At 44.5% G+C, this 10,329-nt stretch overlaps 2 protein-coding genes across 2 annotated transcripts; both read left to right on the top strand.

Moving 5' to 3' along the window:
* Positions 1–5,378: 5,378 nt before the first annotated feature.
* LOC138601193 (homeobox protein HMX1-like) lies at positions 5,379–7,271 on the top strand. The gene is made up of 3 exons (XM_069672772.1): positions 5,379–5,607; positions 6,174–6,362; positions 6,820–7,271. Exons 1-3 carry the CDS (start codon positions 5,379–5,381, stop codon positions 7,269–7,271), a joined length of 870 nt encoding a protein of 289 aa, XP_069528873.1.
* A 1,534-nt stretch (positions 7,272–8,805) lies between these two features.
* Positions 8,806–9,854, top strand: hmx4 (H6 family homeobox 4). The gene is made up of 2 exons (XM_069672812.1): positions 8,806–9,019; positions 9,316–9,854. The coding sequence occupies exons 1-2, from the start codon at positions 8,806–8,808 to the stop codon at positions 9,852–9,854; spliced, it is 753 nt and encodes a 250-aa protein (XP_069528913.1).
* The last annotated feature ends 475 nt before the right edge of the window (positions 9,855–10,329 follow it).

Raw genomic sequence — 10,329 nt, 5'->3', positions numbered from 1 at the left:
TAGCATTAGCCCATAATGTGGTTAAAATATCAAGCCTGCTCCTCCTTTGTGCTGAACTGACAAGCTGGCTCTAACAGGGGTTAATTTGCCGTTCAAGGGTTAAACAAACGGGCATTAGTAGTTTGTTCCAGCTTTGGCTCTAATGCTTTTGCTTTCGAGGCTTTGGAGATAAAAATTCAAACCAAAAACAACAAGGTTATTATTTTTGTTAACAGGCTTTTGTGCCAGGCTGCGGGAGGCTTTTGCAATAAACCAAACAGCTCCCAGAATGCCTTTTGGTTTTGCCCCAATGAGCGACTGGGGCTCTGGGTGCAGTAAGGTGAGGGCTAATAGGGATTAGGCGGGAGAAGTATGTGTCAGTTTCGATGCTTGTAATGTGGAGTGTTCCTTTTTGGAGTTTTAGGCAGGTATAAAACGCAGATTAAGAAGCATTTCTGATAAGTGACAGCGGGAGCCTGGAGGTCTGTTTTCACGCAGGGCTCGACGCTGACCTATTTGACTCGAGCTGCCAGCGGAACAGCACGTTTCAAATCTCAGCTGATGGGAATTAATTTGGCTTTTTGAACGGGAAAAATTGAGGGGTTTGTGGTGATCTGAAACAAAAACAGAGACAGTGAGTTGAGGTTGCAGGAGAGCTTTGAATCAGACAGATTGGTCAAAAGCTCCGCGCTCGATGTGGCATAAAGGGGCCTTCTGGTTGACTGCCTCTGTTCAGGCCGACCTAAGATGTCTGGACCTCCCTGACCTCATATACACTATTGCATTGTGGGCCGCGGCTTTAACCTCAACAGCTTGCATCGCTGCAGAGGCCCATTATAGAGGCAGTAATGATGTGGAGGATTCCCCCGGCAGACTATTATTATTAATACAGAGATCCCCGTCCTGCAGGAGGACAAACACACACACTGGTAATGATACTGGATTAGAATCCCATCTGGATTACGCTCAGGAGGGTTTTGTTATGGATGAGCCGTCGTCAGGGAATCAAAGTAATCGGCAGGATGGGCAGGGACCAGATTTTCTGTCATGCACGGGGTTTTTTTTCCTGCAGGGAAAGGACGACTTGATAAGAGCTAATGGTCATTTTATTAATACAGGACGATATGATCACCCAGCGGTCAGTGGTGGACTTACAGAAATACATTTTAAGCCACTTTAAACTTACACTTCACTATATTTGTGATTAAAATATTATACCTTTGTCTCAATAGGTACTTTGCAGATTAAGATTTTATATGCATTACATATGTTTAGCTTCTAAAACAGCAAAATTAGCTGCACCGGAGCATGCAATGCTGCAAAACATCACTCATGCTAACATAAAGATTTCATACAAATTACCGTCTAATGACTGCTTTTCATTTGGATTATTTTTATGCATTTTACATATAAACATTTTGAACTTTTATTGAAGTAAAACTGTAATGAAAAATTGTATTTAATGTTTTTTTAATTGTAGCTTTGCTGCTTTTACTTCAGCACACGGATCTACTTTCTTCCTCCACCACTGCAAATTAAAGTCAAACAAGTCTTATTACAGGACTTTAAATTCAGGGTTTTCTACACAACTGAAAGCAGTTTGATCCTTTCTTTTTTTTCATGCAACAGGATGTGAAGAAGTTAAGTTCTTCACTGCAGTGCCGTGATTAACTGAGCGCTCTCGAATGCGTCCTCTGCTCACTGCTTCACAATGAGGCCAGACAGGACAGGAAGTGTTATCTCGCCGAGGCATGAGGTCACTTCTAGCAAACCGACACAAAAACATGTCCGTCTGAATTATTGTTGGGAGAAGATTGTTGAGGGGTAAAAAAATAAATAATAATCTGCATATTTTTTAAAATGCTCCGACACTTCTTCTGCAGACTCAGGCGACAGACAACGAGGCCTTTTGGTTTCAGACTCGTCTTCATGGGACTTTTTTAACTGCTGACCAATAATATGCTCTACACTTTATATACTAGCACTTAAGCTTGATACAATATATAGATTACAGTGCACTTACAGGAGGAGAAATGTAGGATAAAAGAGGGAAGCCAACATGGCTGTGAAACACACACAGAAGATCGTGGACGCTGCTGCATTTTAAAAGACCTCCGTCGTCGACTTCCTGTTCATATTTATTGTTATTCTAAAGGTGGATCTGTTGTGGTTGTTTTATTTTTGTTGCTTTTTTCCAAGTGTTTTCCAAGTGGGCGGGGCTTAGTGGTATAGATGTGACGTCAAGTGTTTCCATGCACCAATCAGGATGCAGGAACGTCTGAATCAGAATATGAGGCCGGTTGGGGGGGGGCAGGGGGTCACTGGGTTACTGTCAATCAGATCTGATGAAGCCGCACCCAAACAGACCTGATGAGGTACATAAGCAGATTATTAAGGTAATAATATCAGTTTAATGTTACTTTGTTTTATTATTCACACAGAGCCAACATGAATCCACCAATGAGAGCTTGGCAACATCAGCAGGAAAACTTTGAACAGAAGCAGACTGATTTATGCCATCTGCAGCGACCGCTGATAAAAGGCAACGTTACAGAGGACATGTCACACATGAAGGGGTCTGTGGCCGAGACACACGGCTATTAATAGAAAATATGAATGTTAATAAGCAAAGAAATATTGTTCAAACTGCTGCTTTTAATTCTAAGCCTGATATTTCTTTGTGTTACAGAAGTGCCAGACGACACTGAGCACAAACATCAGATTAGGATTAAAGTAAATCCACAATAAAACACTATATTCCCAACATTAATATAATATAAAGTATGCACAATGCTGCTCCACAACTAATGAGTTCAGTTACTTCTGCATGACTTCAAACTTTACATTTAAGCCGCTTTTATTTTGGAACCTGCTGCACAATGTCTGCAGAGGTGTTACACCCCGACCACAGAGTATTAGGTTGATAGGCTATTACTCCCAAAGAGGCTTTCACAAAGTCAATTTAGAGGCACAATGGGAACGCTTGTGAGCACTTCTTGTGAGAAAACAAACGCTTGTTGTTCCCCGCTGCCGGCCGGTCAGCTGTGCGGGGGCTTTTATGAACTTACAGATTATTACTATTATTAGATCTTCAGGAGTCTTTAACGTACACGTCCTGCAGCGTTGGGCCATGTCTTGGGAAAGCAGCGTAAGAGTGGGATTGATCAATGTGTAGGCTGAAGACCTGCAGCCCGGAATGTTCCGAGCAGTCGTTCAAGGCCGCTTACACATGAAAGTAATCTTTTCATAGTGTTTCAATCCTATTAGGAGTCCAAACGCAGGCCTGTTTAACTGCACTGTTCACAGCTTCAGAGCTGACTAAATATTTTCCACCTTCAGCGTTAATTAACTCACGTTAAGCTCCAGCGGAGCATCGACGGCCATTTAAGGAAGCAAAGGCTCTTTGGGGGAAAGAAATACATTTGTTCTTCACGCCTAAGCTACACTTGAGTGTTTGTATGAAGATTTCTTAACCGTGAAATGCCTCCAACTCAGCCGCTTAGACGCTGTGAAAGTGAGACAGGGTGCTGAGGCCTCAGAACAGGAACATGGTCCACACTGCAGCAGCAGGAGGATGCTAGCTGCCGAGGAGGCCGCTGGGGGGGTTGTGCTTACTGTTTGCAAACACACGAGGCAGATCAGTGGCTTATTCTAAAGATTTCTCATGCATTTTGTGGAAGTGTTGAACCAAACATCACCCAGAAATGTCTCATTTTTTGTCGCTGCACTTGGATGTTTGACACTTAAAAGTTTTACATGAGTACTTTATCACATGTACAGATCACTGGATCAGCAGATCCATACTGCAGTCACCTCTTCTATAGAGCAACCGATTCATAACCAAATTTATCTCAGCAGCTAGCTGCACTCTCTATTGTCTCCTGCCTAAGTGCTGCTGTGTTTTTTTTTATTATATATATATATATATATATATTTATTTATATATCAAAAAATAAAAAAATATATGTATATATTAATACTTTAATATTTATTAGTATTAATGTGTCTGTGTGTAGTAGTTTTAGCATTGAGTGTTTTGAGTGTTTGTGCTACCTCTGTCTAACCTTGTTTTAAGTGTGTGTCAGTTTGCGGACACAGAGACAGAGTGACGTAAAACTGGTTCTGATTCACATCCTGTTTCCTGTGGTCAGTGTTTGCACGTTTATAAAGTCTACAGTTTTAAATGAGCCAATAGGAGCAGACATTACGCAACAAAATGAGCTGGTTAATTTGACTTTTTCATGGAAAAACTGCGTCATTAATAAGTGATAATAGTGTGTTTGTTTAAATCATGTCCTCAGGCGAACTTTAAACAATGAAACGGATTTTTTTTTTTAAAGTAGAAGGAATTTTTAGAGGATTTAAATTAAAATTAAACATTAATAATTAAAATACAAGAGCTCTGCAATAAATTAATACAGTTAATAGTCAGCTGAAAGCGTTCGGCCGTATTAGACTTTTATTTATTTAAATTATTTTATGATATTCGTTTTTTTCTGCAGGTACATACTACGTAAATTTTCCTTCAACGATTAAAGTTATCTGATCCGTCTTCTTTTAAATCATTAATGTTGTTCAGATATTAATTCATGTTAAATGTTTATACAGTTTGTAGCAGCATCCTGTTTTAGGTTTCCTGCTTTTTATTTATACTTAACGTCATTTTGAGCTTGTTTTAGTCAACAGAGCGAGCGCACGTGATGACGAATTAACGTGTTTTCTTTATTCTCGCCTTATTTTAGTCATTTTCATCACCGCCGAAGAACTCTCCGGTCTCTATTAAGTTAAATTAAGTTCCGTTACCAAGATTTAATAATAGAATTATAACAATAATCATGTTTTATCCATAAATGCAGAAAAAACAGGCGCAGTTTTGTATGAAAATTGTGGATTTAAATGAGAGCTAGAAATAAGAGAATTAGCGTGTAGATAACATCAGGTTTACAGTGTGTGTAGTAAATCCAAAGTGTGCATGTACACATGTAACCAATAGGCGGTACTGTGCCATTCTGCATGAAGCGTCTCCATCTCCAGCCTGAGGACAGCTCCGAGTCTCCGCTCCGGTTTGCTCCCTGCTTGACCTAAATACAGCGTCTCTGCTCCCTCCAGGCACACCATCACACAGCCACACACTCCGCAAGAACAACGAGCCAGTCTCGAGCTCCTCTTCTTTTCTTTTTTTTTTCTTCTTTCTGGAGTTATTCTCTTCAAGACGAAATGTGTGTCTGGATCTCGCGCAGTTGAGGCTCGAGCTCTCTGTGCTCGCATGGATCGCGTCGGGATGGTTTACGCGGAGCAGCAGACTCTCCTGGCTGGAAACGAGGCTCGTTCCCGGGATTAATCTTGTAATAGTCGAAGTTGGATTTTTGTCTTTTGATTTGAAGGAGGGAAGAGTCAACATGCTGGACGACAAAGCGCCGAGATCGAGGATAGGTCCTCCGGCCAGAGGCTCGTCTTTTTACATCGAGAATCTGCTGGGGACTACATTCAGAGGGGCAGCAGCGGAGGAGCGGGCGGAGACCCCGAGCTCCAGAGTCTCGCACAGCCCGGTGAGGTGTCCGGGGCTGGAAACGAAACGAGAGGAGAGTGGAGGGCTGAGCTGGAGAGGGACATCACCGAATTCAAGAAGTGAGTGCGTCCGTCGAATGTTGTATTTTACGTCTTTATTTATTCGCAAAAGGAGGAGGAATACCAACTGATGTGAAATGTGGCTCCGCTAATTTGTTCTGAACATGTTTACAGGCTTGAATGTTGATTAAAAAGTACCAAACAGAGCAAACAACGTCTCAGTCTTAGAATAAAACCTCCCCGGTCCGTGCGTAAAAGCCTCAAATAACCAGCCGGACGTGGACCAGGCGACAGCCGCGTACAACATGTATCACTTTGAAAAAACACATTTGATTTTAGTTTTCAATGAGCCACAAGTGGACATGACGCACGTACTGTTTCACTGTCCCCACATCCGCGCGTTAACACCCAAACTCCCCAATTATCAGCCTGTTTCCAGCCAACAGTGTTTGGCATTCGCACAACAGTCTCACTCTGATGCTGCAAATAGATCCGCGGCGCGGAAGCTTATTTATAAACATGGAAAGCGCAGAGAGCGTGAAAGCGCATATTTTGGCGCAAAAATATTGTGCTGTTTTTACACGAAGACAGATGATCAGTGTGTTTACTTTTCATGTCTCTCGTAGGTCCACAGGAGGAACACTCAGACAGTGCAGTGCACACGAGCGACCGGGACTCCCCTCGTCCAGCCGGGCGGGAGCAGGCGCAGGAGCACGAGGAGCCGGAGGAGAAGGGGGATGAGAGTCTGACGGATGACAGGGAGGAGGAGGACGCGCGCTCCTCTTGCTTCTCTCGAGAGGACAGCTGCGATACAGGTGAGGCCTGACTGCTCCATCCTGACCTTTTAAAAGAGATCGGGTGCAGCTCGTGTATGCGGCCTGCGCCAGCACGCATGCGCCCTCCTGCTGAGCTCTGCTCTGGCATAATAAGAGTGGTTCCTTTAATCTGAAATGGGTTTTTTGCTGTTGATGTAGGACTTGTTGGTTTGATGTAAGTTTATACAAGTGAAAGAGACATTTTTGTTCTTCACTGTGAAGTGACTGAGGTCCAGATACGTTTGGTATTACTGTGCAGGGGCGGAGCTAAGGTTTCCAGGGTCCAGAGAGGGCTGCAGAGCTTCAAGGGACACCTCTGTATTTACTGAAAATAAAATAAATTACTAAGTTAGCAACTTGATATTTAAAGTATTTAAATTCTGGAAAACCAAAATAAGATGTTTGCATGTAGTAACCAGTTTTATTTTGTAAAATCTCTCCTACTTCCTCCTCTCAGGCGACATCAAAGTGGCGCGAAAGAAGAAGACCCGCACCGTGTTCAGCCGCAGTCAGGTCTTCCAGCTCGAGTCCACCTTCGACCTGAAGCGCTACCTGAGCAGCTCGGAGCGTGCCGGGCTCGCCGCCACGCTGCAGCTCACCGAGACGCAGGTGAAGATCTGGTTCCAGAACCGCAGGAACAAGTGGAAACGGCAGATCGCGGCGGACATGGAGGCCAGCAGCGCCATCACCGCCGCCGCAGCTGCAGCCGCTGCCGCAGCCGCCGCCTCCGTCCCGTACGCCACCCAGAGGGTGGTCAGAGTTCCCGTGTTGTATCGCGAGAACGTCTCCGCCCCCGTGACGCCGCCCGTGGTCGGCTTCTCCAATTCGCTCAGCTACCCATTGACTTCACACTTCACTCATCCGGTGTCGTTCATGACGCCGCAGATGAGCGGGCTGGTGGGACTTTAAAGAGACTCTTTGTACACCTGTCAATCAAACTGAGATGCTGCTGTTCTCTTCAGCTCCGTTTCAGATCATTAAGTCAGAAAACAATAAAGTCAATGTGTGTTTAAGTGCTTGATTTATAAACGGAGTCAGATGAAAGTGGATCATCTCGGGGCTGTAACCATCCTGAGTGGCTGCTTTCACTACGACCGTTAGCAGTTTTGTTCCCTTCATTTGTTTCCTTTTGAAACGTTTGTGTGTTAAAGCTGCACGGGCCCGTCCTCAGGCCGACACGTGAAGGACAGGTCACAGCAGGTCACAGGGTTTATAGCTTTTTTGTGATGATTATTTTCACAGAATTTGTACGAATGATGCACAAACATGGGGTCACACAGGGGTCAAACCGATGTTTAGCTTGTGGAATTAAATGTTGGTTGTGTGTCAACATCTTGTTTGGATTCAAAGCAGGAAACCGTTTAAATAAAAGTTCGGCCTGATTTTCACCTGAAAGTTAAATTTTGACCCCATTTTTTTCAGCCACAATTTGCACCATAAATTGTTTCATATATTTTCTGTTTGCTCCGGTGGCTCGTTCACAAATCTTTTTACACATCTCAACAACAGGAAATTATTTCTTGACAAACTTTCAATCTGTTTGACCCCGCTCTGACCCCGTACACACGTTACTAAGTTGGGAACACTATGCACTGTATCAGTTAGAGGAGCGGAACACTTTTTTGTTGTTGGTGACTTTGATCTTTGGGTAGCTGTGAGCACAGCGGCGTTAGTAGTGATATTATTGGACACAGTTTTTTTATTTAAGAGGATTTTAATACAGACTTTTGTACACTGATATGTTCACTTGTGAATAAAGTTTATGCACAAACATGATGTTGTTTCTTTGCAATGCGGCGTTATCACTTTCTCTGTGTTTGCAGCAGGTTCAAGTATTTAAGGTTCATAAATAACGCTGATAAAATTGTGTTATAGGCAAATTTAAAGGTTTGATTAAAGAGACGCTGAAGTTAACAGGGTGCTGTAACACACTGAGCATTAAAGTGGCAAAAATACACTTAAAGATAAAAGATATTAAAACTGTTGCTGCGCCAAAAGTGACACAAAGTCGCCCCAGAACCTATAACTCTCATGAGGGCAGAATTAAGAGTTCATGTTGTCAGGAAATCAACAATCCAGCAGTCGTTCACACCTCATGACCCACTTCGGTATCACAGTGACGCTGATCCAGGTTTATAAAGTGAAAGTCAAGAGGAGTTCAAAGGAAAGAAAGTTTTATAGCGCATCAAGCGAGCAGGCTTCACTCCGGATGACAGAAAGGTGTTTAAAGCTTCAATATGGCAGCCAGACGCAGCTCAGCATCCCGCCCTCATCTGCCCCTCAGCCTCACCAATCAAAAGCTGCTAAACCTCTCTCTTCCGGGTCGCCGAGGAACGTCGCGCGTGCTCCTCTCTCTGCGCTCTAGTCGCAGCCGGGGAGCGATGGTGCTCGGAGCGTCCGGAAACGACGCCGCCGTTTCGGGATTATCGGAGGAGCGGATGCAATGCCGGGGAACATGAGCAAAGAGGACGCCCCGAGCCGGAGCGCTTCTTTGACTTTCACCATCGACAACATCCTGAACCTGAAGCAGCGGGACGGAGGAGGAGGAGGCGGCGGCGCGGAGCGGAGGGACGCGGGATGTAAGAGTGAGTTTCAGGCGCGGGGTGAGGAGGTGTGGGACGTCCGGAGGAGGCAGGACAGCGGAGCAGAGGAGACAGGTAACTGAGATGTACAGGAAAAACTTCAGACACAGAAAATGTAGATTTCATTATGATTCAGAAGGAACAGCGTCTTTATTTTTATATTTCCTGACTGCTTAGAGGAAGAACTGTGCGGAAACACTGATCAAAAAGCTCCACTGGCGGTGTTTTTAATGTAAGGGGGAAAATTGCGCACGAGAGGTTCAGTTAATTGTGATAGATTTTTGTGCAGCTTTTAAGAACGAGTTTGCAACAGAAAAGTGTGTAAGTTTGCTTTTCCTGCATCAAAGCCCGCTTTGTCGCTTCCTTCGCAGCGCAAACGAAGCCCAGACTCGGGGAGAAATCACCGCTGACCGATGGCGTCTGTCCCGGGACGCAGAGGGCGCACACCGCCGAGGACGCGCCCGAGCAGCAGCAGCAGCAGCAGGAGCAGCAGGCCAGCACGGACTCTAAAGCCCTGGTGAAGAAGAAAACGCGCACCATCTTCTCCAAGAGACAGATCTTCCAGCTGGAGGCCACGTTCGACATGAAGCGCTACCTGAGCAGCTCGGAGAGAGCGTGCCTCGCGAGCTCGCTGCAGCTCACAGAGACGCAGGTGAAGATCTGGTTCCAGAACCGCAGGAACAAGCTGAAGAGGCAGCTGTCCACGGACATGGAGGCCCCGCTGGCCGCGGAGCAGCTCTCGGAGGCGGCCAAAAACGTGCAATTACCCACTTTTTACAAAGACAGCAGCGTGCTGGGCGGATGTTTGTTACCCATGCCTTTCCCCGTGGTGTACCCGGCTGCTAACAGCGCGCCTTACATCTACTTCTCCAACACTGGCAAGTACTTCGGCCTGTTTGACGCAGACTGAGGATTTCCGCGGCGTGGGAGCGCGAGGACGGTGTGGACATGTTTAGATAGACCTGACACTTTTTTTTTTCTTTTTTGGATTTTATAAAAAAAAAAAAAATCTCCCAACTTTGATGTCAACATATCAACGACATGCATGTGCCACTTTTTGCCCCTGTCCCATTATTATTATTATTATTATAATTATTATTATTATTACTACAGTCCACCGTCAGACACACGTGCATGCATTCACCTCCTCTGAGCAGTTGTTTCCATCTGAATGAATGTACGTGTTCTCGTCTCAGAGTGATCCTGCAGCAGTATCTTCTCCCCCTCTAATAATATTTTTTTCAAACTTCTACATGAGTATTTTTAGAGCAATAATTCATCTGTATTTATATGGCCTTATTATCATTATTACTGTTGTCCTTATTATTGTTTTTATTATTAATGCAACACGTTTGTTTCCACTCGCCCTTTCTTATGACAGCCTG

This window comes from Semicossyphus pulcher, unplaced genomic scaffold, assembly GCF_022749685.1.
Source record: "Semicossyphus pulcher isolate SPU_LCO1_2020_fin unplaced genomic scaffold, fSemPul1.0.p SCAF_21, whole genome shotgun sequence".
NCBI lineage: Eukaryota > Metazoa > Chordata > Actinopteri > Labriformes > Labridae > Semicossyphus > Semicossyphus pulcher.
Note: the sequence above shows the minus strand (reverse complement) of the source record. Positions and strands in the feature narration are given on the sequence as shown.

Bases quoted from the DNA above. Each gene is read 5' to 3' on its own strand.
- hmx4 (XM_069672812.1), top strand. From the start codon at position 8,806: ATGCCGGGGAACATGAGCAAAGAGGACGCCCCGAGCCGGAGCGCTTCT. The intron at 9,020-9,315 runs GTAACTGAGATG...CTTCCTTCGCAG, and splicing joins CAGCGGAGCAGAGGAGACAG to CGCAAACGAAGCCCAGACTC.
- LOC138601193 (XM_069672772.1), top strand. From the start codon at position 5,379: ATGCTGGACGACAAAGCGCCGAGATCGAGGATAGGTCCTCCGGCCAGA. The intron at 5,608-6,173 runs GTGAGTGCGTCC...TGTCTCTCGTAG, and splicing joins GACATCACCGAATTCAAGAA to GTCCACAGGAGGAACACTCA. The intron at 6,363-6,819 runs GTGAGGCCTGAC...TCCTCCTCTCAG, and splicing joins AGAGGACAGCTGCGATACAG to GCGACATCAAAGTGGCGCGA.